We start from the raw sequence: 25,128 nt of genomic DNA on the forward strand, positions 1-25,128 counted from the left end.
AACTAAAAAGAAAGTTGATGCTGGCTATATTAGAAAGGTGTCAGAACACACAGTGTATCGCAGCTTGCTGCATATAGGGCTGTGTAGTCACAGACTGGTCACAGTGCCAATGCTGATACCTGACCACTGCTGAGAGCGGCTACAATGGGCACGTAAGTATCAGAACTTGATAATCGAGAAATGGAAGACGGTAGTTTGGTCTGATGAATCAATTTCTTTTACAACATATGGACGGCTGGATGTGTGCGTCGTTTGCCTGGGGAAGAGAATCAGTATGCACCATGGGAAGAAGGCAATCTGGCAGAGGCAGTGTGATGCTCTGGGCAATACCCTGGGGTTCTAGCATTCATGTGGATGTCACTTTGACACATACTCCACCTACCTAAATATGGTTGCAGACCAAATATACCCCTTTATGGGAACGGAATCCCCTAATGGCAGTGGCCTCTTTCTGTAGGATAATGCGTCCTGCTACACTGCAAAAAGTCTTCAGGAATGGTTTAGGAACATGACAAAGTGTTCAATTTGTTGACTTGGCCTCCAAATTCCCCAGATCTCAATCCGATCAAGATGTGTTGGCCAATTCATGGAGGCCCCACCTTGTAACTTACAGGACTTAAAGGATCTGCTGCTAAGGTCTTAGTACCAGACACCACAGGACACCTTTAGGCTGGATTCACACGAGCACTTTACGTCCGTAATTGACGGACGTATTTCGGCCGCAAGTCCCGGACCGAACACAGTGCAGGGAGCCGGGCTCCTAGCATCATACTTATGTACGATGCTAGGAGTCCCTGCCTCGCTGCCGAACAACTGTCCCGTCAGATTTGACCACTAATGAGCAAGCGTGACCGATAATATTTTAGTTAAACAGGTTAACCCCTTAAGGACGCAACCTAGTTTTGGCCTTAAGGCTCAGAGCCCATTTTTCAAATCTGACATATTTCACTTTATGTGGTAATAACGTCAGAATGCTTAAACCTACCCAAGCGATTCTGAGATTGTTTTCTCGTGACACATTGGGCTTCATGTTCGTAGTAAAATTTGGTCGATATATTCAGTGTTTATTGGTGAAAAATTGCAAAATTTAGAGAAAATTTTGAAAAAATTGCATTTTTCAGAATTTAAATGCATCTGCTTGTAAAACAGACGGTTATACCACCCAAAATAGTTACTAGTTCACATTTCCCATATGTCTACTTTAGATTGGCATCATTTTTTGAACATTCTTTTATTTTTCTTGGACGTCACAAGGCTTAGAACATAAACAGCAATTTCTCATATTTTTAAGAAAATTTCAAAATACTTTTTTTTAAGGTACCTCTTGAGTTCTGAAGTGGCGTTGTGGGGCCTATGTATTAGGCTATGTTCACACGGGGTATTTTGCCGAGTTTTTTGACGCGGAAACCGCGTCACAAAACTCGGCAGAAACGGCCCGAGAACGCCTCCCATTGATTTCAATGGGAGGCGTCGGCGTCTTTTTCCCGCGAGCAGTAAAACTGCCTCGCGGGAAAAAGAAGCGACATGCCCTATCTTCGGGCGCTTCCGCCTCCGACCTCCCATTGACTTCAATGGGAGGCAGGAGAAAGCGTATTTCTCGCTGTTTTATGCCCGCGGCGCTCAATGGCCGCGGGCGAAAAACGGCGCGATAATTGCCGCGAAAATCGGCGTGCAGGGAGAGGAATATCTGCCTCAAAGTTCCAAACGGAATTTTGAGGCAGATATTCCTCCCCCAAAATACTCCGTGTGAACATAGCCTTAGAAACCCTGATAAAACACCCCATTTTAAAAACTAGACCCCTCAAAGTATTCAAAACAGCAGTTAGAAAGTTTTTTAACCCTTCAGGCATTTCACAGGAATTAAAGCAAAGTGGAGGTGAAATTTGCAAATTTCATTTTTCTTGCTGAATTTCAATTTTATTAATTTTTTTTTCTGAAACACAGAAGGTTTTACCAGAGAAACACTACTAAATATGTATTGTCCAGATTCTGCAGTTTTTAGAAATGTCCCACATGTGGCCCTACTGCGTTCGTGGACTAAAACACAAGCCCTAGAAGCAAAGAAGCACCTAGTGCATTTTGAGTCCTCTTTTTTTATTAGAATATATTTTAGGCAGCATGCCAGGTTTGGAGAGGTGTTGAGGTGCCAAAACAGTAGGAATCCCCCAATAGTGACCCCATTTTGGAAACTACACCCCTCAAGGAATTCATTCAGGGTTGTTGTTACCATTTTGACCGCACAGTTTTTTCACAGCACGTATTTGAATTGGGCTCTGAAATGAAAAAAATGTCATTTTTTCAAATAAAATGTCATTTGTGATCAAAATTTCTTATTTTCACAGGGAACAAAATACCCCATTTTGTTGCACAATTTGTCCTTAGTGTGGCAATACCCCATTTGTGGGAATAAACTGCCGTTTGGGCCCATGGGAGGGCTCAGAAGGAAAGGAGCGCTATATGTTTGTTGGAGTCCAGATTTTGTTGGATTGGTTTTCGGGTGCCATGTCGCATTTGCAGAGCCTCAGAGGTATCAAAGCAATGGAAACCCACCAAAAGTGACCCCATTTTGGAAACTACACCCCTCAAGGATTTCATTTATGGTTGTTGTTAGCATTTTGACCACACAGTTTTTTCCCAGCACCTATTTCAATTGGGCTGTGACATTAAAAAAATGACATTTTTTCCAATAAGATGTAATTTTTTACCAAAATTTCTTATTTTCACAGGGAACAAAATACTCAATTTTGTTGCCCAATTTCTCCTGAGTGCATCAATACCCCATTTGTGGCAATAAACTGCCGTTTGGGCCCATGGGAGGCCTCAGAAGGGAAGGAGCGCTGTGTGTTCTTTGGAGTACAGATTTGGCTGGTTTGGTTTTCGGGTGCCATGTCGCATTTGCAGAGCCCCAGAGGTATCAAAGCAATGGAAACCCACCAGAAGTGACCCCATTTTGGAAACTACACCCCTCAAGGAATTCATTTATGGGTAATGTGACCATTTAGACTCCATAGTTTCTTCACAGAACTTATTTGAATTGGGCTGGGAATTAAAAAAATATATTTTTTTTCCAATAATATGTCATTTTAGCTCAAAAATTCTTATTTTCACAAGAAATAAAATACTCCATTTTGTTGCCCAATTTGTCCTGAGTGCGGCAATACCCCATTTGTGGTGATAAACTGCCGTTTGGGCCCATGGGAGGGCTCAGAAGGAAAGGAGCGCTGTGTGTTCTTTGGAGTACAGATTTTGCTGGATTGGTTTTCGGGTGCCATGTCGCATTTGCAGAGCCCCAGAGGTATCAAAGCAATAGAAACCCACCACAAATGACCCCATTTTGGAAACTACACCCCTCAAGGAATTCATTTCTGGGTGTTGTGATCATTTTGACCCCATAGTTTTTTCACAGAACTTATTTGAATTGGGCTGGGAATGAAAACAAAATTATTTTTTTCAAATAATATGTAGTTTTGGCTGCAAATTTCTTATTTTCACAAGAAACAAAATACCCCATTCTGTTGCGCAATTTGTTCTGAGTGCCGCAATACCCCATTTGTTGTGATAAACTGCCGTTTGGACCCATGGGAGGGCTCAGAAGGAAAGGACCACCATTTGGCCTACTGGGGATTTTCTAGTGCGAAGTCATGTATGCAGAAGCCCCTCAGGTACCAGTACAGTTGAAACCCGCAAGAAGTGACCCCGTTTTAAAAACTACACCCTTAAGGCATTCATTTAGAGGTGTAGTGAGCATTTTGACCGGAGACCTACACCCCATAAACTGTAATGTGGGTTCTCCCGGGTATGGCAATACCCTACATGTGGCTGTTATCAGCTGCCTGGACACACAGCAGGGCCCAGAGGGGAAAGACGAGGGGGGATAAGCTGTGCGGAGTGCATCAGGGTAAGTAAAATTGGGGTAAATTATAAACCAAGGGATGGATGATAAATTTTAAAACACTTTCATACAGAGCTCTGGTTATTAGGGACACGTGTCACATTGATATATTGTGTCATCCCTTATCGCCCTCTTATAGCAGACTTTGCACCTCTTTTGACTTTTTCCCTTCTTGCCAGTTTGGGAAACTTCTCCTGGAAAGTGTTGCCCTGGTACGATGCGTGTGGCCTCGCTTCCAGAAGTACTGGGTGCCCCCCCTTCTTGGTCCCTAAAGATTAGGTTCTTGATAATCACCTCTTGAAATTCCAGGAAAGTTCCCCTCTGGCCTGCACATCAACGTAGCATGTACACATTGTACAATGCCATCTGTATGATGTGCCCGGCCAGCTTCTTATACCACACCGCATGGCGCTGTAGGGCTTCAGGGCTTGATCTTACAAGTCCATCCCTCCCATGTACCTATTGTAGTCCAGGATGCAGTCTGGTTTGGGGGTGGCCTTTCCTTCATATATCCTAAACCTGTAGGTATACCCTGATGCACTCTCACAGCTTATACATCTTCACGCCATACCTTGCCCTCTTACCCGGCAGGTACTCGTGGAATTGAACCCTCCCTTTAAAATGTACCAGGGACTCATCAATAGAAATACACTTCTCGGGGTGTATGCTTGGGAAAACCGGGCACTGGAACGGTCTAATAGGGGTCTCCGTTTATACAAACGGTCAAAACTGGGGTCATCTCGGGGTGGGCACGGCTCATTATCAGTATAATGTAAGAAGCGAAGTATTGCCTCATTTATTTATTTTTTTAGGTTCCAGTTCAGTTCTGAAGTTGCTTTGAGGGGCCCATATATTAGAAACCCCTATCAAATACCCCATTTTAGAAACTAGACCCCTCAAAGTATTCACAACAGCATGTAGAAAGTTTATGAACCCTTTAGGTGTTTCACAAAAATGTAGAGCAAAGTAGAGGTGAAATTTACATATTTTTTTTGTCAGAAAATCCTCTTTATACCATTTTTTTAGAACACAAAAGGATTTATCAGAGAAACGCAACTTAATACGTATTGCCCAGATTCTGCAGTTTAGAGAAATATCCCACATGTGGCGCTAGTGTGATAATGGACTGAAGCACCGGCCTCCGAAGCAAAGGTGCACCTAGTGGATTTTGAAGCCTCTTTTTTATTATGCACCATGTCCGGTTTGAAGAGGTCTTGTGGTGCCAAAACATTGGGAACCCCCCAAAAGTGACCCCAATTTGGAAACTAGACCCCTTGAGGAATCCATTGTAGTTTTCTTGGGGTGCATGCGGCTTTTTGATCAGTTTTTATTCTATTTTTCGGTGGCGTGGTGACTAAAAAACAGCAATTGTACTATTGTTTTTTTTTTCTTGTTTTTTTACAGCGTTCACCGTGCGCTATAAATGACATATTCACTTTATTCTGCGGGGCGATACGATTATGGCGATAGCAGATGTTTATAGGTTTTTTTAATGTCTTATGGTGTTTGCACAATAAAATACGTTTTGTAAACAATCATTCACTTTTTGTGTTACCTTATTCTAAGAGCCAGAACGTTTTTATTTTTCAATCAATAAAGCCGTGCGAGGACTTATATTTTGCGTAACGAACTGTATTTTCCATCAGTACCATTTTTAGGTACATGCGATTTTTTGATCTCTTTTTATTCCATTTTTTGGCAGGTGAAGTGACCAAAGAATTGTGATTGTGGTTCGGTTTATTATTATTTTATTTTACGGCGTTCACCGTGCGGGATAAATAATGAAATAATTTTGTATTTCAGGCCGTTACGGACGCGGCGATAGCAATTATGTATAGTTTATTTGTTTGTTTATATATTTTTATTAATAATAAAGGACTGATAAGGGAAAAAGGGGGATTTTTACTTTTATTACTTTTAAATCTTTTATTTTCTTATTTTTACACATCTTTTTTTAACTTTTTTTTAACTTTATTACTTTGTCCCACTAGGGGACATGAGGGCAGGAGGCTCTGATCGCTATTCTAATACACTGCACTACATGCGTAGTGCAGTGTATTAGAACTGTCAGCTACTCACTGACAGCAAACATAGTGGGTCCTGACGTTGTCAGGACCCACTAGGCTTCCGTCTATGGCATAGCCGGACGCCATTGTTTGGTGTCCGGTTGCCATAGTCAACATCGCCGGCCGCTATCGTGTAGCAGGCCGGCGATGGCAGCTTAACCCCTAAAAAGCCGCGATCTCTATAGAACGCGGCTTTTAAGGGGTTAATCAGCGGGGACACAGCGATCGGTCCCCGCTGTAGGAGCTGTGACAGCTGCTGAACAAGACAGCAGCGTCACAGTTTCTGTATGTGTCGGGAGGACGGCCGAAACGGCCGTTACTCCCGAGACGTACTATTACGGCATGGAGCGCGAACGATACAGCTGCCATGACGTAATAGTACGTCAAGGAGCGGGAAGGGGTTAAGCAACTGAATGACAAGCGAAAAGGCGCTTGTTGATAATGTGGAAAATTGCTTATGGGAACATAAAAATGAATTTTGGTCATTATGATATTTTGCGCTCTGTAAACATGAACTGTTTGATAGACGTGTAAAATTATTAAACAGGCGTACTCTTCCAATTTCATATAAATGCATGTTTAGTACAAATATCTGCTTGTGTAAATGGGCCTTTATGCTAAAATGAGTAAGAGCAAGTAGTCTTCTAATTCTAGTCTGTACACAGTGTTATATCCCCATTCCAGATAGCAGAACAGATAGTTTATTTATACCCACTACCTATTTACTACCAGCCATGCCGCACACTCACACACACTACAATGCAAGACAAACAATACATATCTTAAAAAAACAAAACAAATAAGTCCACCTATCAGAAATGTTTATCGTTTGGCTATCCTGTTGAAACGATGGTTTGTGTTTTATTTTTTTCTTAAAAAAAAGCTAACCTATCCGTTGGTTTTTAATGGGCTTCCGTCATGCCAAACAGTCTTTCCTGTTGAATAGCAGGATCCTGACGGATCCATTATTTTTTTTACAATAGAAGTTTATGGCATCCTATTGCACCATCCTGTTTACCATCTGTTTTGTTTTAATAAACTTGTAACTAAAAACCTACAAAAAAAACCCAAAAAAACAAAACGTAACTCTTTGGAAATTGATGCAAACAGACACTAAAAAAAAACGTACTGTTGTTGTTAAAGGGTTTCCTGTAACAAAAAGTATGTTTTTTTTCTTTTAAAGATACAAAAATAACTGGACATTTCAACAGGATGCAGAAATGTGGTGTGAACGCAGCCTACGACTTGCTAGTTAAAACCTAATACAATTCAGTGTTCAGGGCTAATTCTGGAAATGACACCCTTGAATTGCTCCAAATAGTAGCGTTTGCTGTAGACTGTCCTCACACTAGGGACCTTAAACAATATCAAGTTTATTTCTAACAAACAAAAATGCTTACCATCTGGCTGCAAGCAGAAGATATCCATGCACAGAAAACAGAATCTGTGGCGTGTTTCTAATATTTCATGCAGCCTAAAATCTATATATGAGTTGTTGGCTAGAAACCGTTGCAAAAAAGGTCTATAGTAAATTGAGTCGGAAAGAGGATCAGCACTACAGTCGAGGATGCTGCTCAGTAGAAAGGATTGTCTAGTTTATGCAGAAGAGAAATCCTGGACACTCAAAACTGCTTGTGTAAAACAAAAAGGAATTTTATATGACATATTTATATCAATTTTCATACAGTCATGTGAATTAGGTTCAGAATAATTACAAAAAAAGATTTATTTGGACAGTGACAAGTTTTGGCATTTTAGCGGTTTACCAAAACATGTTGAATATACAGTTATATAATCAATATGGGCTTAGAGTGCAGATTCTCAGCTATAATTTGAAGGTATTCACATCCTAATTTGAGGAACGGTTTAGGAGTCGCAGAATTCTTTCTATGGTGAAGATCAACCCCTTCACAACATCTACCCAAGTGAAGAACACTCTCCTGGAAGTAGGTGTATCAATATCTAAGTCTACCGTAAAGAGAAGACTGCATGAGAGCAATACAGAGGGTTCACCACAAGGTGCAAACCATTAATGAGCCTCAGAAATAGAAAGGCCAGATTAGACTTTGCCAAACAACATCTAAAGAAGCCAGCCCAGTTCTGGAACAGCATTCTATGGACAGATGAAAGGAAGATCAACCTGTACCAGAATGACGGGAGGAAGAAAGTATGGAGAGGGCTTGGAACGGCTCATCCAAAGCACACCACATCCTCTGTAAAACATGGTGGAGGCAGTGTGATGGCATGGGCATGCATGGCTGCCAAAGACACTGGGTCACTAGTGTTTATTGATGATGTGACTGAAGACAGAAGCAGCCGATGAATTCTGAAGTGTGCAGGGATATACTTTCTGCTCAGATTCAACCAAATGCAGCAAGGTTGATTGGACGTCACTTCACAGTACAGATGGACAATGACCCAAAACATAGTGCGAAAGCAACGCAGGAGTTTTTTAAGGCAAAGAAGTGGAATATTCTGCAATGGCCAAGTCAATCACCAGATCTCAACCCGATCGAGCATGCATTTCACTTGCTTAAGACAAAACTTAAGGCAGAAAGACCCACAAACAAGCAACAACTGAAGACAGCTGCAGTAAAGGCCGGGCAAAGCATCACAAATGAGGAAACCCAACGTCTGGTGATGTCCATGGGTTCCAGACTTCAGGCAGTCATTGCCAGCAAAGAATTCTCTACAAAGTATTAAAAAAAACACTTTTATTTATGGTAATGTTAATTTGTCCAATTACTTTTGAGCCCCTGAGGCGGTGTAGAAAAATGGTTGCAATTCCTAAACGTTTCACAGAACATTTTTGTTCATCCCCTTGAATTAAACCTGAAAGTCTACACTTCAATTCCATCTCAGTTGTTTCATTCCAAATCCAATGTGGTGGCATGCAGAGCCCAAATCATGAAGATTGTGTCACTGTCCAAATAATTCTGGACCTAGCTGTATCTGAAGATTTGGTCACCAGGCTTATGTCAGCAGCTCGCTATTTCTATGTAGGCAGTGGTGCCAGAAATTACTTCATGTAAACACCGCATTCCACAGAAAGGACATAATACCAAGAGCCACAACTGTGATGGTAATAAAATGTTGTGGAGTTTGCTGTGCTGCCTTAAAGGGGTTGTCTTGTTGAGTCATGGATGGACATTTAAAGGGGTGACCCCACTATATAAGCCATGATGGTGAAAAATGGGAAATTGTGGCTACCACTGTGCAGACTCTGCAAAAACGTGGATTACATGGTCGCCCATTCATTTGAATGGGAGCCTTGCAATATAATATTTGTGTGACCACTAGGAGCTTCCTTTGGCCATAATAGTTGACTTCTGAGTTTCCAGTGGCCGGACTCGCCACGATCAGTTTGTGGTTAGACGGCTAAGTGGATGTCTAGATGGGACTTAGACAACTTGCAATTGTTAAAGGTCATACCCATGTGAAGCATTCATAGGACTGGACAATTAATCAAAAGAAATCAGCCATTCTGTTTCACAATGCCGTCACTAATTGTACGCTATCCAATTGGAGTCGGTGATATGTGATTCAAATATAAGCGAATTTGACTAGACAGTTACTGACGTAACAGAGCAGACGTAACGTGAGCAGGCTTAGGGGATATATTATCTATAGTAGTATACAGTAGGCTCAGGGGTATATTATATACAGTAGTATACAGCAGGCTTAGGGGGACATATATTATATATAGTAGTATACAGCATGCTCAGGGGGTATATTAGGGCTGGGCAATTAATCGAGAAATAACCGAAATCAAGATTCAATGGCATGGCATGCAATGGGTGGGGGATTGCAAATAGGGGATGTGCCATGAATAATGTTTCAATATTAATCGAGGTTACATGTTAAATTAATCGTGATTTTGATCATGATCGCCGAGCCCTAAGAATTCATGTATTTCCTATAAATATGCAATAAATGCATGATCCCACCTCCGGGACTCCCCACAAATCTGGAGGAGAACTCGAGATAACTGACCCCAATATGCTGAACCGTGCATGGGGCTCTCTCTATTAAAGTCTATGGTAGTTATGTAAAGAGACATAGCTTCTCTGAACCTCATGGTAAAACTCACATTGTTATCGATAGAACGAGCTGGAAAAATGTCAGTTTACCATCAGTTTCTGGGAAGACGACTAGATCAGTTCTGTAAAGAAGAGTAGGCTGATATTGAATGATAGAACGCCCTTAGTGGCAATTATAAATACTAAAGTTAGTGAATCAAGTGGTTACATTAATTGGGGCATCTACCTGACTAACTCTATTTCTAAAAATGGAATAATTGAAAAACTGTTAATATGTTTTTTCCAGTTTATCTCTGTTTAATGTTATACTTTGTTGAAAGATCATTCAGAAATCAGAACTACACCTATATCAGGTACAAATATTTACCCCGTATGACCAATTTTCTAGCTAATAGTCTCTTATCTTACGCACAATGGGGGATATTTTTCAAAAAAGGGGCAAAGGAAAAGTGGAGTAGTTACCCATAGCAACCGCTCAGATTCCACCTCTTATTTTTCAGAAGCCCCTTTATGAATAAAAGCTGCAACCTAATTGGTTGCTATGAGTACCAACTCCACTTTTCCTTTACACCAGTTTTAATAAATTCCCCTTAGTAAGCAGTGTCCCATGCTATAAGCAGTCCTAATAGATCTCCTATCCTGCAATGTCTCAAACAGTTCCTATACAGTCAGCCAGTAAAATATTTTTGGCCAAAAGATGAACAGAGCAACTGGTCCCATTCATCAGTTAATATGCAGCAGCTCACTAGATAGTTTTCTCCTGTGACACACTGTCATATACACATCCTCCGCTCTGACAGATTAAAGTGTTTCTCCGACAGCCCTCCTCACATGTTACATAGTTCATACGCCTGCTCGTAAATCATCACATATTCTACAACTTAATTTAATAACCCAGGGTTATAAATAATATTAATAAGACCAACAAAACTTCTACGGAGAAATAATAAGCCATTTATCACCCTCTGTCCCACTGCCCTCCTCTGCCCTCTGTAATGTGAGGATATAGAAGGGGAAGCAGTTATATACAATGATCCGGCACAGTTACACTACACACATTTGCTTTAATAATGGCCATCATGACTATTAATGGCAGAGTTTTTTCTTCTCCAGTTGAAGAATACAGAACATTAATAATGTAAGATATATTTTATTAGCCTCTTCTATTTTACTTTGCACTCGAAGGGGTTGTCGGGTTCAGAAACACCACTTTTAAATACCTTATCATGAAATTGGTAGTTAATAGAGGGTCCCCTATTTAAGACCCTCATCTATTAGCCACAGCAGAGAGCGGGTACAATGGCCATCTCTTGCCCTGAAGGACCTGGCATGACTGCGCATTACATGGTCAGCCTATTCATTTCCCCTTCATATCCTCTATGGCGGCACTTTAGGAATATTAAACACTTGAGGCAAGGTCCCTCCACAGATTACAGCTGATCGCGGGGGTTAAAGCAACCAGAAATACTGTGATCAGCCTATTGTCGGGGGACCCTTCTAAGCAGACAACCCCTGTAAGTAAGAAACAGAACAATAGGACAAACATTGTTAAATAATAATAATAATAATGAAAAATCTATATGTGCAAGTATTCAGACTGGGTGATGTCTTCATGCATGATGATCTTATGACAGCTTCCATTTCTAGAAGAATGGGTTAAAATGCCAAGCACAAGGGGCCTACAAGGACCCTGACATAATGATGCCATACTTGTCCATTTTGATAAATGGCAGACCTGACCACTGGCCTTCCCTGGGATGATATTTTAGCTTGTCCCATGTTGTGACAGAACACTAAATTGATTAAACCAGCCCCGAGATTTGACACCAGCACCGGACGCCTTCTATTTGTTGATTATTATTGATTTTCTTTGATACTTCATTTAAAAATCAATAAACGTGTGGAAGAATCGGCCTAGTTTACCCAGTCTAGAACAGGCTATTGTGAACCTGGACGAGAGCCATAGACTCACACGACAGTGCCGTCCAATTATGGAAAAGCTCTTAACAGGTGAAACATCATCTTAAAAATCAATACTCCGTTTTCTCGCTCAATCAGAGAAAGTGGCCATAAATTAGGCTCATCCCTGGGAATCTCCAGACAAGATCATAGCAAATAATCTGTACATTATTGTCATACACTGTAATACAAACACATTAAAACACATCCACGCCGAGGATACCTGTTGTATACATAAAAAGTACTGTAGTAACACTTGACTATAAGGAAGTATAAATATAATATGCTGCAAGCTATGAAAATAACAAATCATAATAAATCCAAACCCCTAAATCAATTTAAAGTGGGGTTACACAATTTTTGATATAACTCAAGTTTTCACAATATTCACTGAGTATCTGGATGTAAAGTGGTAGCCAAATAGGAAAAAATAATTCTCTACAGAGTAATAGAAGGTAAGCCCCTTACTAGTACTTTGTTCGCATGTGCTTTTGAGTCTCTGTTCGGAGCCTTTCATTGGAGATTCCATTAAATGTTTCCGTCAAAACTATGGACACCTTGACGAATCCAGATGGATCCAAGTATAAGTAAATGGGCTCCGTCATGCGACGGATTCAGTACTGTGTCATTGCTTCCGTTAGAAATAGATATGAACAGAGCCTTATATACTTCATATGAAAGGGGTTTTTCTGAATTATTTTAAAAATTGGCCAATGTAGGAGGGATACAAAAAAAGAAGAAAAAAAGGAGCCGTTACTTACCTCACAGATCCCCATCATTCCAGCGCCGCCGCTTCGTTCCTCCCCGCTGCTGTTTATTGACATAGCTTCAACGATGATGTGCCCGTACACCCACGTGATCACTGCAGCCAAACGCTGACCCCAGAGATTCTGTGTGCCATATACCCACTGAGCCCAGTGATTGGCTGCAGTGATCTTGTGGGTATGCAAGCACATCATCCCTGCAGCTATGTCAATACACGGCGGCAGGGAGTACTGGAAGCGGTGGCCCTGGAACAACGGGGATCCGTGAGGTCAGCAATTTTTTTTATTGTTTTTGCATCCCTCCTACCATGGCTTTGGTAGGAGGGATTACTCGAAAAGCCCCTTTAACATTTCTTCCATGATCCTGTTATTGAACAAAGCCACACTGAATATAAACATGAAGACAACTTTCTATTTGAAAGGGGTTGTATCACAAAGACTCACAGAGGGGTTTTCGAGCTGAGAGGGCATATGGACAGGGGTTGTCTTTATAAGACAACCGCTTAAATACACGCAGAAATGGCAGGCGGAATTACGTAAAAATTGCAGCGTTCATTAGAGCTCATGTGATATAATAGTGACTGCATTGCCTATGCCTGTGCGGATGTCTCTGAATATTAATGCGTGCATGTACTGATGCTTATACACATCTACAAGCCAAGCACAACATCATGTGGCCCAAATGAATGATGTAATATAACCGCCATTGTCCCTGCCTTTTCCTCTTGCATCAATGCTTACATGTTGTATGGACATGCTTAATCTCAGGAACAGAACTCAGTTAGTAGAAGACACTGTTGGAAATTCTAAGCTGTGCCGGATCTATTTTCAAGCGGATACCAACAAACCCCACTGACTTTAATGCACTCTTCTTGCTGTCAAACATATCGGAAATCTTAACTGTCTCCCTCTCCCCGAAAGGTAGTGCAAACAGAAACTTACTGGACTATTTGTACAATTTCAATACTAAAAGAACTTTACATTAAATAAGTCAAAAAGAAAACAAACAGGTCTGCTACTAAGGCTCTGTTCACATCTGCGTTGGCGTCCCGTTCTTATTTGTTCCGTCAGAGCTTTCCGTCAGAACGGGACCCTGAGCGGACACAAACGGACACCGACGGAAACCAGAGGTAGTCGACCACGCTATTGCGTCCTGCAAAACGACGGATCCGGTGCACAAAAGAGACAAACGGAAACCACGGGCACCGGATCCGTCACCATTGAAATCAATGGTGATGGAAACGGAAACCTCTGGTTTCCGTCGGTATCAGTTTGTGTCTGCTCAGGGTCCCGTTCTGACGGAAAGCTCCGACGGAACGTCAGAACAGGACCCCAACGCAGATGTGAACAGAGCCTAATAATCAAAATGAACAGTATATCAATGCACAGTGTGGTCTTTGTCTTCAATCACGTAGAGACTTGATATTGATTTACAAATGAATTCGAATATTTGTACTCATGTTTGGAACATTAAATACTTTATAATCTCGGTCATATTACTACGGAATGATACTAGTATAGTTATCTCAACAAGCAGATGTGTTCAAAGATAGGAATGCTATGTGGAAAATCCATATAGTTGTGCTTTAGGTATGAATTGTGTACATGACACGGCCAGAATGAAGAGACATACTTTGAGTTAATCCGGGTCTTCAGCTTTTTAACTTTCTTTTTATTTTTTTGCTTCTCTTCACCCTCCTTTACAGGTTCTACAGGAACAGGTGTCTCAACCAGAATATCCACAATATATTTTTTCAGAGAAAGATGCTCCTGGAAGAAAGATTTATTCATTTAGTCCCAAATAAATCACAAGTAATAAAAAAAAAATTCTAAATAAAATTTATTCTAATAATATAAACTGTTCTGAACCAAACCTAAACAATATATAGACTAGACAGACATGTTTGATGACCAACCTCACTGTAAGTCAAAGGCTTGTATTACCTAAAAGCAGACTCACTAGCGATCACCTCAGATATACCCCAGCCGGGTCCACATTTCCCCGGCGGCAGCAGTAGAAATTTAGTATTGTATGCCCCCTATTCAAGGGAATTTCACAGAATTTTTATATTTTAATTTTATTGTGCTCCCACAATTTTATAATTATTTCTATTCATGGACTGTGACTAAAGAGTAAAATTTATTTTTATTAGTAAACTCACTAAAAACGGGGGGTACAATCAAAACCGTGAAAAACCAAACCCTATTCAAAGAAATGAGTGATCTTGTGCAACCATTGTCATAAAATCTGACTATGCTGCCAGGTCATTTGTAACTTTGTTTTCTATAGGGATACAAAGTCACATTGGGGTAATCCCCATATTTCACAGCAACTAGTGGTAGATGCAGTGTTGCATTTGCCTAAATGGGCCATGCAGTGAAAATGATTTGCCACAATGGGCATGATATTCTCAACTTCTACTATTGTTGTAAACAGCATTCATGTGTATTGCTACACGTGTATTTTCTTATCCAGTAGCGGCTAGCTTGATGCTATAAGTTCAACAGCATTACAATCCAATAACATTTGAAACATACTGGTTACCACATATGGAGAAATTCTCAGAACTGATCATTTTAGTAACATACCCATATTTTAAGATCAGACTACTAATAATACAGACTACAGTGGTCCCCTCCATTTAATTTAGAGATAGTGAAGATGCAGATGTTTAGGCCACGGATTCTCAATCCTTTTCTACTCGGGCCTCACCAGCCAGAACATAGTGATATCTGGGCCTCACTATTGGTCATAGTCCACGGCAAAATGTTTAAAAATTACATAAATTTATAAAAAATGTGTCGTCTGAACCCAATAGAACATACAAAAAGATTTAGTTATGTTGCTAAACCTATGTTGCTAGGCCTTTGCCGCATATTATGGCTGCTGTCATAACTGCCTCCCATGCTGCGCCTTACAAACAACTAAGGGGCGCCTCATAGTTTGAACAGCACTAGTTCAGGTAATGTTCTATGAGCTAAATAAGGGCCGGTTCACAACACCGTTCGCTTTCCGTCCCGGGGTTCCGTCTGAGCGGAGTCGACTGCGCTATTGATTCCGTCGGAAAAACGGAAACCTGCCGGAAAGGTGACGAACGGAAACCATTAGCGATGTTTCCGTCACCATTGATATCAATGGTGACTGAAACGGAAGCTGTGGTTTCACTTTCCGTTGCGGGGTTCACCGGACGGAAACCTCCGACGGAACCCCGGAACGGAAAGCGAACGGTGATGTGAACAGGCCCTAACACATGCAGCAGCGGCACAAATCTCTTTGTTTATATGTATCAGTCTGGAATCAAGACATGTCCTATCATTGCGGAGGCTTTCTACGGCCCGGACACCTTCATACGGGAAGGTGTCCGTGGTCAATAGAAATGAATGGGTCCGTAATTGGAGACCGTAATTATGGTCGTGTGCGTGGGGCCTTATACAGGGATTTATTTACAGAAAACCTTTATAAAGATCTGAAAATTCCGCATTTTTAAAGGCTACAACTTTTTTAGTTCTACTGCTAAGCAATTGATTTTGCATATACATTTTCTTGACTAATAGAACTTTATTCCTGTACAATTTAGCAGAATTAATTTTGTATTTTATTATTTTGTTAGTAGAGTAAAATGTGAAAACCCCCCAAAAACATTTATAGAAAATAAGCCAAAGGATTGTTTATACATAATTTCTACATATAAAGCAGTAAATAAATTAGAAAGAGGAATACCCATTAAAACTAAAACAAGTTTAACTAGTAGCTAGCAGGATAGGCTCAATGCTTTTTGTGCCTTTTATTCACATATATACCCTCCACAAGATAATGTTGGCTTGCGACCACATATTTCCAACAACAATGTGGCTCCCTTGATGTAAAATCTGGGACAGTATAAATTGGTCATAGTGAAGGTCTTGCTTCTCTATTATACTTCCATGTCTGCACTTTTGGGCGTTTCTCACCAATTTCTCAGCCTTCTCAACTTTCACAAGAGGGATGATTGGATTAGTCCAAACTTCACCTTCAAAACTTATCAAAAGACAGCAAAAGGGATATCAGAAATGCTTAGGGGTTGGAGTATCATTTATACCCAATGCACATCAAAAAGAAGGATTAGTGTTGTCTCCAAAATAAGTGTGAAGTAAAACTGCATATTAAATATCCTCATGGTTTAACGGCTATTACACCTCAATTGTTGGAGCGGTCCGTGTAATCAAACTATATAAAATATTCACGCTATTAATAAAACATATAATCAAAGGATAAAAAAATCTATGCTTTCAAAAGGGAAAGTTTAGCATTCTTAAGAAAGGGCCAGAGAAAACCGAGATTGTGAGAGCCGGTAAAGCTGTGACCGCTGGAGACGTAGTGAAGCTTTGTACCATTACGTCAGTGTACCAGGAAAGCAAACCTTTATATTCAACATTACACAAACTAATGTTTTTTTTAAAGCTGTTTCAAGTTGTGGGGGAGGGGGGGGGATAAGAAGGAGAAAAAAGGTGAATGATAGAGTATAATTTGGTGTTGAGAAAAAACATCGGTCTTAAAATGTTTAGGTTTCCCTCACTGGCATGCTTACCGGTCTGTGCCTTCCTGCTTGGCAACTGAAGGGAACATGGAATATTTGTATGGCAAGAAGGACAAGGATATGGGGGAGAGATAGGGATGTCGAGTATAATGCATGCACAACAAGACAAGATTTACTGAACCACACGGATGTGAACAGAACCCAGGATGCAAGAGAATAGTAAAACAGATTCTTCATTTTTATACTTAAAATAGTCAGAAAAGTCACTGAAGAGTTAACTGACCAAAGGCGCAAACACATAAAAAGAAACCTTTGTCCACTTGGTGCCTCATGATGGAGTTTATTGCTCTGGGTGTATACCAGCTTCCATTGATGGACAGCTATAGGACTCCTATATGATTGATGTGCAAAATGTAAGTACAGTAAAAAGTTTTATGTAATAGAATAAAAATGTATAAAAGAACGCCGCCACCAGGATACTACTCAGTGTTCACCAGACATGACAAAGGCTTCCTTATCCCACCTTTGGAGAATCCTCTGCTATTTAATAAACCGCTATAGGGTGTTCCGTGTAGACATCGTGTCAAGTAACGGACAACCTTTTATTTTCATGTACATGAGAACGAGCAGCATTTCTCTGTGTGATCATTTAATTAAGACTTTTGTTAGGCCGAATACTGATAAATGGATAAGTAATTTGTTTTTCCTTTATCTTTTCCTATATGTGGACCAATAAAACAGATGTCATGATGGGACCAGTAACGGATGTGACTACGTCACCGTATGGAAATGATTGCCTATCATACAAAAGAACTGAAATAACATTTAAAAGATGTGCTATGACACAACATTGTAATACATATGCATTTATTATGTGGGAAAATTTGAGGAACTAATTTCACTCCTATTCTACTCATTTTGCAATGGCACCAGATACAAGGAATCAAAATCCATAGCTTCATTTCCATTGAATGCCACTGGTCCACATCCCCACAAATCATGGTGACTTGTGATCTTTAAAGGACAGAGAGTAGTCTGAGATTTATAACACCAAATGTGAGATATAAAGTATTAGGCAGCAGTGTCCTGACTTCTGGAATCCGTACAGCGCTGGCATTACATGTGAGGCTCCTCTATATGACTTCATTACATTAAACAAGAGGATCGAGAGCCAGACGTACAAGAGTATTAATTTGTGGGCAGGCAATTAATGCAGAACGTGTCATTGTAAACAGCTTATGTAAACATATTTAAGCTGAGCCTTTAACCATAAAACTTGACCCCCTTGTACCGATATTCACATTTTATTCCTGAAGTAATGAAAATCATAATATCTTCCTGAGGAATAATAAATAAGAAATTTTTTATTGCCGAGGACATCAAGTGGGAAGGACTGTTTATAATACTTTGTTGACTTCAATGACACAGTTGAGTTAAGTATTCAGAGAAAAAATAAATATTAGGAAGAATTAAAGTGCAAAATCACTGAGGAAATAATAAAGTACGGTTTGCAAAAAGAAACAATATCACTTAAATGGTCAAACCCTAAAATATAACTTTTAAATAATACTATTAAAATACCATCTAAATACCACTTTCTAAAATGAATGGCAAAATCAACCAAGTTCTATTGCCGATAGCGACCAAGGGCATGAGAAGGAACCATCAACGTCTAAGGAAAGATGAGACTATGCGGGAAAGGAGGCTCAAAAGGGGAAAGGCATCAATGGGGCAAATTATTATCTCCTGGAATTAAATAATGTAGGTTTCCCATTTAATGAATGCAAGCAGAGATATTGAAAATCCCTAGGAATTGATACAGAAAGTATCCCTTTTCATTATATAACGAATAAACTTTGCTGAAACCGTCAAAAAGCATCAAGTAATAGGTGGAAGACCGAGAGGAATCAAAAACTATTGACATGGGTTGGTGAGCTGGTTTTATCTTTTCTATTTTTACCCTTTAAAGAGGATCTGTCACCAGTTTAATACTTCTCTATCTCCTACCTAATCTAATAAATGCTGTAATGTAGATGACTACTGTTTTTTAAAAAAAAGAAAACGTTTATTATTGACAAAGTTCTGGTCATTTTTAGATTTATGCAAATTTTTTCTAGATGCCCAACTGGGCGTTATTTTTTCGTTTCACCAAGTGGGCGTTGTAAAGAAAAGTGTATGACGCTGACCAATCAGCGTCATAGACTTCTCTTCATTCATGCCCAGCTTTATTCACAGCACAGCGTGATCTCGCAATATCACGCTGTGCCGTAACTTCATCCTGCAGTTCCTTCACTGGAGCGATGGGAGAATGACCAGACATCACCTTCAGCCGTGCCAGGACGATTATTCTCCTCAGCAGCAGTCCTGGCACGGCTGGAGGCGATGTCTGGTCATTCTCCCGTCGCTCCGGTGAAGGAACTGCGGGAGAAAGTCACGTCATAGCGTGATCTCCCGAGATCACGATGTGCTGTGAAAAAAGCTGGGCATGAATGAAGAGAAGTGTATGATGCTGATTGGTCAGCGTCATACACTTTTCTTTACAACGCCCACTTGGCGAAACGAAAAAAAACAAAACGCCCAGTTGGGCATTTTTAAAAAATGTGCATAAATCTAAAAATGATCAGAACTTTGTCAATAATAAATGTTTTTGTTTTTAAAAAAAACCCAAAAAAACCCCAGTAGTTATCTACATCAGAGCATTTATTAGATTAGGTAGGAGATAGTGAAGTATTAGGGTATGTTCACACGGCCTATTTTCAGACGTAATTCGGGTGCTTTACGTCTCGAATTACGCCTGAAAAAACGCCCCTAATACGCCTACAAACATCTTCCCATTGCTTTCAATGGGTTTTACGGTGTTCTGTTCCCACGAGCCTTAATTTTATGCGTCGCTGTCAAAATACGGCGCGTAAAATTACGGTTCGTCAAAAGAAGTGCAGGACACTTCTTGGGCCGTTTTTTGAGCCGTTTTTCATACACTCTATTGAAAACAGCTCCAAAAACGGCCGTGGAAAACGCTGCGAAAAAGGCAAGTTGCTCAAAAAACATCTGAAAATCAGGAGCTGTTTTCCCTTGAAAACAGCTCCATATTTTCAGACGTTTTTTGTTAAGCGTGTGAACATACCCTTAAACTGATGACAGAGCCTCTAGAGTTATAATCATAAAAGGCTTCTAACATTTTACAGAGGTACGGTATATTGTTTCAGAAGCTGGAGATGTTTAAGGCCACGTACAGATGGTGGTTGACATCATAACATATGTGGCTTTTTTTCCCACTATGTCTGACCACAAACAGTAAGAGAAGGCACCAGAAGTAGTTAGGTCATGTTAGATGAACAGTTCTGCAACTTTTTGGATGGTGTGGATGTTATAAATGGTAATACATACTCCAGATGGATAAAAAAAACTTCTATTTGTTACAAACTGGAACCAGTGACCTTTGATATGACTGGTTCCTACCAACCCTGAATTCATTCCGCAGACTTTCGCCCATGCGGAGGGGTCTTTTTAGGTTAGGGACCCACTTAAAAAAGGTTGCCTTATCGTGGCAGTTGGGCTCACACAATTTGATCAAAATGTGCGCTAAGAACATCACATTTGTAAGTAAACGTAGCAGTAATGTAATATGATCTAGATACAGTGCATTTGGTTGTCTTAGCTTTCGCAGAGTGCTGTTGCAATATGTTTTCTTTTTTTTTTATACCTTTGATATGATCACAACCTCTTCTGTGTCACATTGAACATCCTAGTGCGTGCTGTGTATGATCATTAGAATAGTAAAATTTTGATAATCCAACTTTCTTGGGCTTGCATAAGAGCCTGATAACCTAAAATACATATCTACATACAAAAATCAAATAAAAAATAAATAAATATATCTTTATACCCACAAACACACACACTTACCCTAGCACCTCTTTCGCAACAGGTGCACAGGGGTCCTTTTTACAAAATTGTTTCATCATTAACATCTGCAGCTGCATTTTGGGGGTGCTGAAAGACTAAAAACTCTTGTAGACCCCAATGTCACTGATGCCCTGTGATTGGATTTACAGGATCTCCGTTTTTTTAGACCATCAGATAAATTGTCTCATGACAAATTATCAGGATTTTTGGAGAATCAGATGTATAAACTCCATTAGCCAATGAAAAAAGTGCAAATGAGCTGCAAATTTTCTCTCCCCTATACTCATTCAAGAAAGCCACACAAGTCTACTTTACAAACACCATGCAGATTTCTTTCAGCTTACTATGCTATATATGAATTGCAAGAAATAATTACTATAAAGTGGAAGCTCATGGGTTAAACATCAGAAAAGTCTGCCGTACATCTCACCCATGTGCCCAACATTACCTCTTAGGCATCAATACAAAATATGTCAAGTGTGTGAGGTCAATACAATATAGAAGTGAAGTGAGTGAGGTCAGAGTGGCAGCTGCGGTGAGTTCATAGGAGAGGTGTTTATTATCAAGAAGGCAACTTGCGTGTGAGGTCACCAGAGAGGGATATATTACACATGCCACATGCCGCTTGGCATCTAATAACCCTGAGTACCTGCATTCACTGATTGAGTATAAAACAAATAATAGGCACGTTTAAGTTTCAGCTGGAAAATAAAATATAGTGCAATAGTAATGGCTCTTTATGATGTACTTACTGTAGTGTATTGTCCTACATTTACCAGGACCAACAATTATTTTTCGCCTCACTCAAATATTTGCTACTTATCTATAGTATTTTACCATAGTTGTTTGAGCTGTATTATTTCTCACTAAGAACATATGGTTATCTACAAATTATTCATGATGGTTTGATGACCAATGCAGCATTTTATATCTTATTATAATTTCAAACACTATGAGGTTAATTATTCCTGATAAACCATAGAATACACAAATTCAATGCAAATAACATAGATAAAAATGCAATAACATAGGTGTGGGGTGTGTAAAGGTTGCAGCAGGGCTGGCTCCAGGTTTACGTGAGCCCTTGGGCGGCACAGACTTAGTAGGCCCCTTTGCAGGGGAACTCACGGCGGCAGTAAAATGGCAGAAAATGTCACGTTGTGCCCCCATATAGACATTAGGCCCTGTTTATGTCCACATTGTACCCCGGAGGACGCTTCGTATGTAGCGAAACATGTCAGGGAGGCTTCAGTGCTTTTAATATTTCATTGTTAGGCTAGCAATTGTACTGAAATCCTCCCTGTAAGTGCCACACAGCCCCTATCCCTGTAGGTAGCGCCTTTGGGGCTCCCTCTAGGAGCGGAATCCCCAGCCAGAGCAATGCCAACACTCGGGCTGGGGATTCCGCTTCAGGAGAAGCCCCTGATGTCACTGTCCATATATATACTACTAGCACTCTGCCTGGGACTCCTGCTCTGCTCCTGACATCACTGTCCATATATGGATAGTGATGTCCGGAGCAGAGCTGAAGTCCCGGGCAGAGCGCTAATAAAGGCTCTGCTCCGGTACTCCAGCTCTGGGGGAAGCACCTGACATCACTGTCCATATACGGCTAGTGATGTCAGGGGCAACCACAGAGCCAAAGTCCTGTGCAGAGCGCTGCTAGCGCTCTGCCTGGGACACTGCTCTGCTCCTGAAAACACTGTCTATATATTGACAGGGATGTCAGGGGCTTCCCCAGAGACGGAGTCCCGGAGCAGAGCCGCCTGTACTCTGCCAGGGACTCCTTCTCACATCACTGTCCATATATGGACAGTGACGCTGTGACGACGGCAGTGTCAGCACCCGGCGGCCGAGCGCCAAGGGTAGTGGGCCCCGGCACTTGGCCGGGTTCACCGGGTGCTGAGACCGGCCCTGTGTTGCAGCGGCACCCAGGCTACAGTGATTTGAGGGAACCCAATGTTATCCCAGAGTTAAACGAAAATTAATCAAAAGGGTTCAAATAAAGTTTCAATGTTGGTGCGCCTTTACTTATATTATTAGGGCAGTGGTTCACAAGCTTCCTTTGCTGAGGGATCCCTAAAACAGCTATACACGATTAACTTCCAGGGTGCTATACATATAAAATAAAGAAGGGGTTAAAGGCTATGTACACCTTCGAAAGCCATTATAAAAAATAAAAAAAATAAAAAATATTTCTGTTTGGTGCACCTTTCTAAATACTTTTTATTAAAAATTATTTTTACTTTTTGAGATACAGCTGCTTTGTATCCTGTATATAGAGCAGTTGTATGTAGCGCTGAAACCTGTATCCGTCAGGCCAGCGGGCCTCACGGATTCAATTTCAGCGGGTCCTGCGTGTCTCTGACACACAGGATTCACCTGTAATCTATCACATCTAACTTATGAATTTAGATGTGATTAGTAAAAGCTCAATCCTGCGTGTCAGAGACAGGCAGTACCCGCTGACACTGAACCCATCAGTCACGCAGACCTGACGGATACAGGTTTCAGCGCTAGATACAGCTGCTCTGTATACAGGATACAAAGCAGCTGTATCTCAAAAATTAAAAATAATTTTTAATAAAAAGTATTTAGAAAGTTGCACCAAACACAAATAATTGTTTATTTTTTTTTTGTAAAAAAAAATAAAAAATCACAACACAGCCAATAAATATTTACAGTATAAGGATATTGCTGCAAATGCAATTGTATAATATATAAGTGGCTGCTAACCAGAGGTGAACCTTTGCTTTAAAGGTATGTTCACATACTGTGTATTCAGGCGTATTTCGGGGCGTAAACGCCTCGAAATACGCCTGAAAAAATGGTAGCTGAACGCCTACAAACATCTGCCCATTGATATCAATAGGAAAAACAGCGTTATATTCAGACAGGGTATTTTTTTACACCACTGTTTTAAAAAAACGCACGTAAAAAAACACCCCATAAAAAGAAGGAGCATGTCACTTCTTGAGCAGTTTTTGAAGCTGTTTTTCATTGTGTCAATGGAAAAACAGCTCCATAAAAACGTTTTCAGCTTCAACAACGTGTGAAACTCAGAGGCTGTTTTCTCTGAAAGTGGCTCCGTAATTTTCAGCCCTGACTCTATGTATTGAATGATCTTGTCATTGGGGGATGATAATTGTATGGTTCATGTATGCAAATCATGCAATATTTACATGTCTGACAAGTCTTAGGCTGGGTTCACACAGAGTTTTTTGCAGGAGGAATATCTGCCTCAAAATTCCGTTTGGAAGTTTGAGGCAGATTTTCCTCTCCCTGCACGCCGATTTTCGCTGCGTTTTTCGCCCGCGGCCATTGAGTGCCGCGGGCATAAAACACCATGAAATACGCTTTCTCTGCCTCCCATTGAAGTCAATGGGACGTCAGAGGCGTAAACGCCCAAAGATAGGGCATGTCGCTTCTTTTTCCCACGAGGCAGTTTTACTGCTCGCGGGAAAGAGACGCCGACGCCTCCCATTGAAATCAATGGGAAGCATTTTCAGGCCGTTTTTGACGAGTTTTGCGACGCGGTTTCCGCGTCAAAAAACTCGTCAAATTACTCCGTGTGAACATAGCCTAATCTTTCATGCCGTAAGATTACTTCTATATGGACAGAATATCATTACCGTGCAATAACACAGCAAATCTGCAAGTTTTAATCATTTAAAATGCCACATTTTACATGTTGTTTACATCAAATATATAACCTATGAAGTAATTGTTACATAAGCAAAAAATATATTTCCAAAAGTACAAAACAGCAACAGTTTTTCTAAAAACTTTGGCTGTCTCACATAGCACATGCCTAACATTTGTTTATTCAGGTAATCCCAGACTGCCTCGATGATGTCGAGTTCAGGGCTCACAGGAGGATAGAGCAAATGTTGCAGAACTCCTTGCATTCAATTTTGCAGAATTTACTGCATTTATGTTGTTTGGAATCACTGTCCTCATGAAGAAAGATGTCACTGATCACTT

The 25,128-nt window shown here is 40.5% G+C and overlaps 1 protein-coding gene across 2 annotated transcripts in view; it reads right to left on the minus strand.

Moving 5' to 3' along the window:
• Positions 1–25,128, minus strand: part of SCAPER (S-phase cyclin A associated protein in the ER) — a 217,718-nt gene that overhangs the window by 92,712 nt on the left and 99,878 nt on the right. For both annotated transcript variants that reach the window (XM_075857645.1, XM_075857644.1), the window contains exon 20: positions 14,355–14,491. In XM_075857645.1, coding sequence (XP_075713760.1) covers positions 14,355–14,491 — 137 coding nt within the window. The remainder of the gene's footprint in view (positions 1–14,354; positions 14,492–25,128) is intronic.

The sequence above is a fragment of the Rhinoderma darwinii genome, chromosome 3 (assembly GCF_050947455.1).
Source record: "Rhinoderma darwinii isolate aRhiDar2 chromosome 3, aRhiDar2.hap1, whole genome shotgun sequence".
Taxonomy (NCBI): Eukaryota; Metazoa; Chordata; class Amphibia; order Anura; family Rhinodermatidae; genus Rhinoderma; species Rhinoderma darwinii.